This window comes from Electrophorus electricus, chromosome 6 (assembly GCF_013358815.1).
Source record: "Electrophorus electricus isolate fEleEle1 chromosome 6, fEleEle1.pri, whole genome shotgun sequence".
Classification (NCBI taxonomy): domain Eukaryota; kingdom Metazoa; phylum Chordata; class Actinopteri; order Gymnotiformes; family Gymnotidae; genus Electrophorus; species Electrophorus electricus.
Genome location: NC_049540.1, coordinates 13,193,299 through 13,194,203, shown reverse-complemented (window position 1 = coordinate 13,194,203; position 905 = coordinate 13,193,299). Strand labels below are relative to the sequence as shown.

General features: G+C 44.2%; 1 protein-coding gene across 1 annotated transcript in view; it reads left to right on the top strand.

Annotated features, from left to right (window-relative positions):
* The first annotated feature begins 657 nt into the window (after positions 1-657).
* Positions 658-905, top strand: part of hpda (4-hydroxyphenylpyruvate dioxygenase a) — a 5,176-nt gene continuing 4,928 nt past the window's right edge. Inside the window, exon 1 of the mRNA XM_027010306.2 lies at positions 658-753. Coding sequence (XP_026866107.1) covers positions 673-753 — 81 coding nt within the window. The 5' untranslated portion in view covers positions 658-672. The remainder of the gene's footprint in view (positions 754-905) is intronic.

Here is a 905-nt window from a genome sequence, read left to right as displayed (position 1 = left end):
AACTCACATAAAGAGCCACTTTATTCTAAGGATAAGAACAAAGAACAAAGAAAAACCCGCTACAGTACTCTGAGTTGCCTCATAGTGATGCAAGGCCAGTTGTGAACAGAATAAATAAGATACTTTTTTACTCTTTTGCTTTTTTTGATTGCTTGTTTTGTTTTTAATCTTTTACACCATGGAACATGGGACTTTATGAATACTGTGTGTTTTTGGCAGAGATGAGAACACAGTTAGTGAGAATAGGGGATGTATCTGGACACGTCAGAAAGACTTCCACCTTGTCCACTTTGTCATCTTTCTGAAATAAAATGGAAAAGAAATCATTTTATACCCAAACTTGTTTGGAGTTTCAGTAGTTCATTACACAAAAATGACAATTTTTGCAAATATGAATGTTATTCAAGTACCAGTAAGCTACTGTTATTAAACTACTAGTTTAATTAGATGTAGTTCACTACTCTCCAACACTGGTAGGCCTGTCCACCTCACTGATCCTGTCCACCTCACTGATCCTGTCCACTTCACTGATCCTGTCCACCTCACTGATCCTGTCCACCTCACTGGTCCGGTCCAGCTCACTGGTCCGGTCCAGCTCACTGGTCCGGTCCACCCTGCAGCTCACTCTTTCACTGGGTCCTCTTGTAGGCTGCAGCCTTCTACTGCGACAAGATGGGTTTTGAGCCTGTGGCATACAAAGGCCTGGAGACTGGTAGCAGAGAGTTGGTGTCTCATGTCATCAAGCAAGATAAGGTATGTGTATTGACCACACACACACACACACACACACACACACACACACACACACACACATACACACACACACACACACACGCCCACGCACACGCACACGCACGCACGCACGCACGCACGCACGCACGCACACACACACACACACACATACA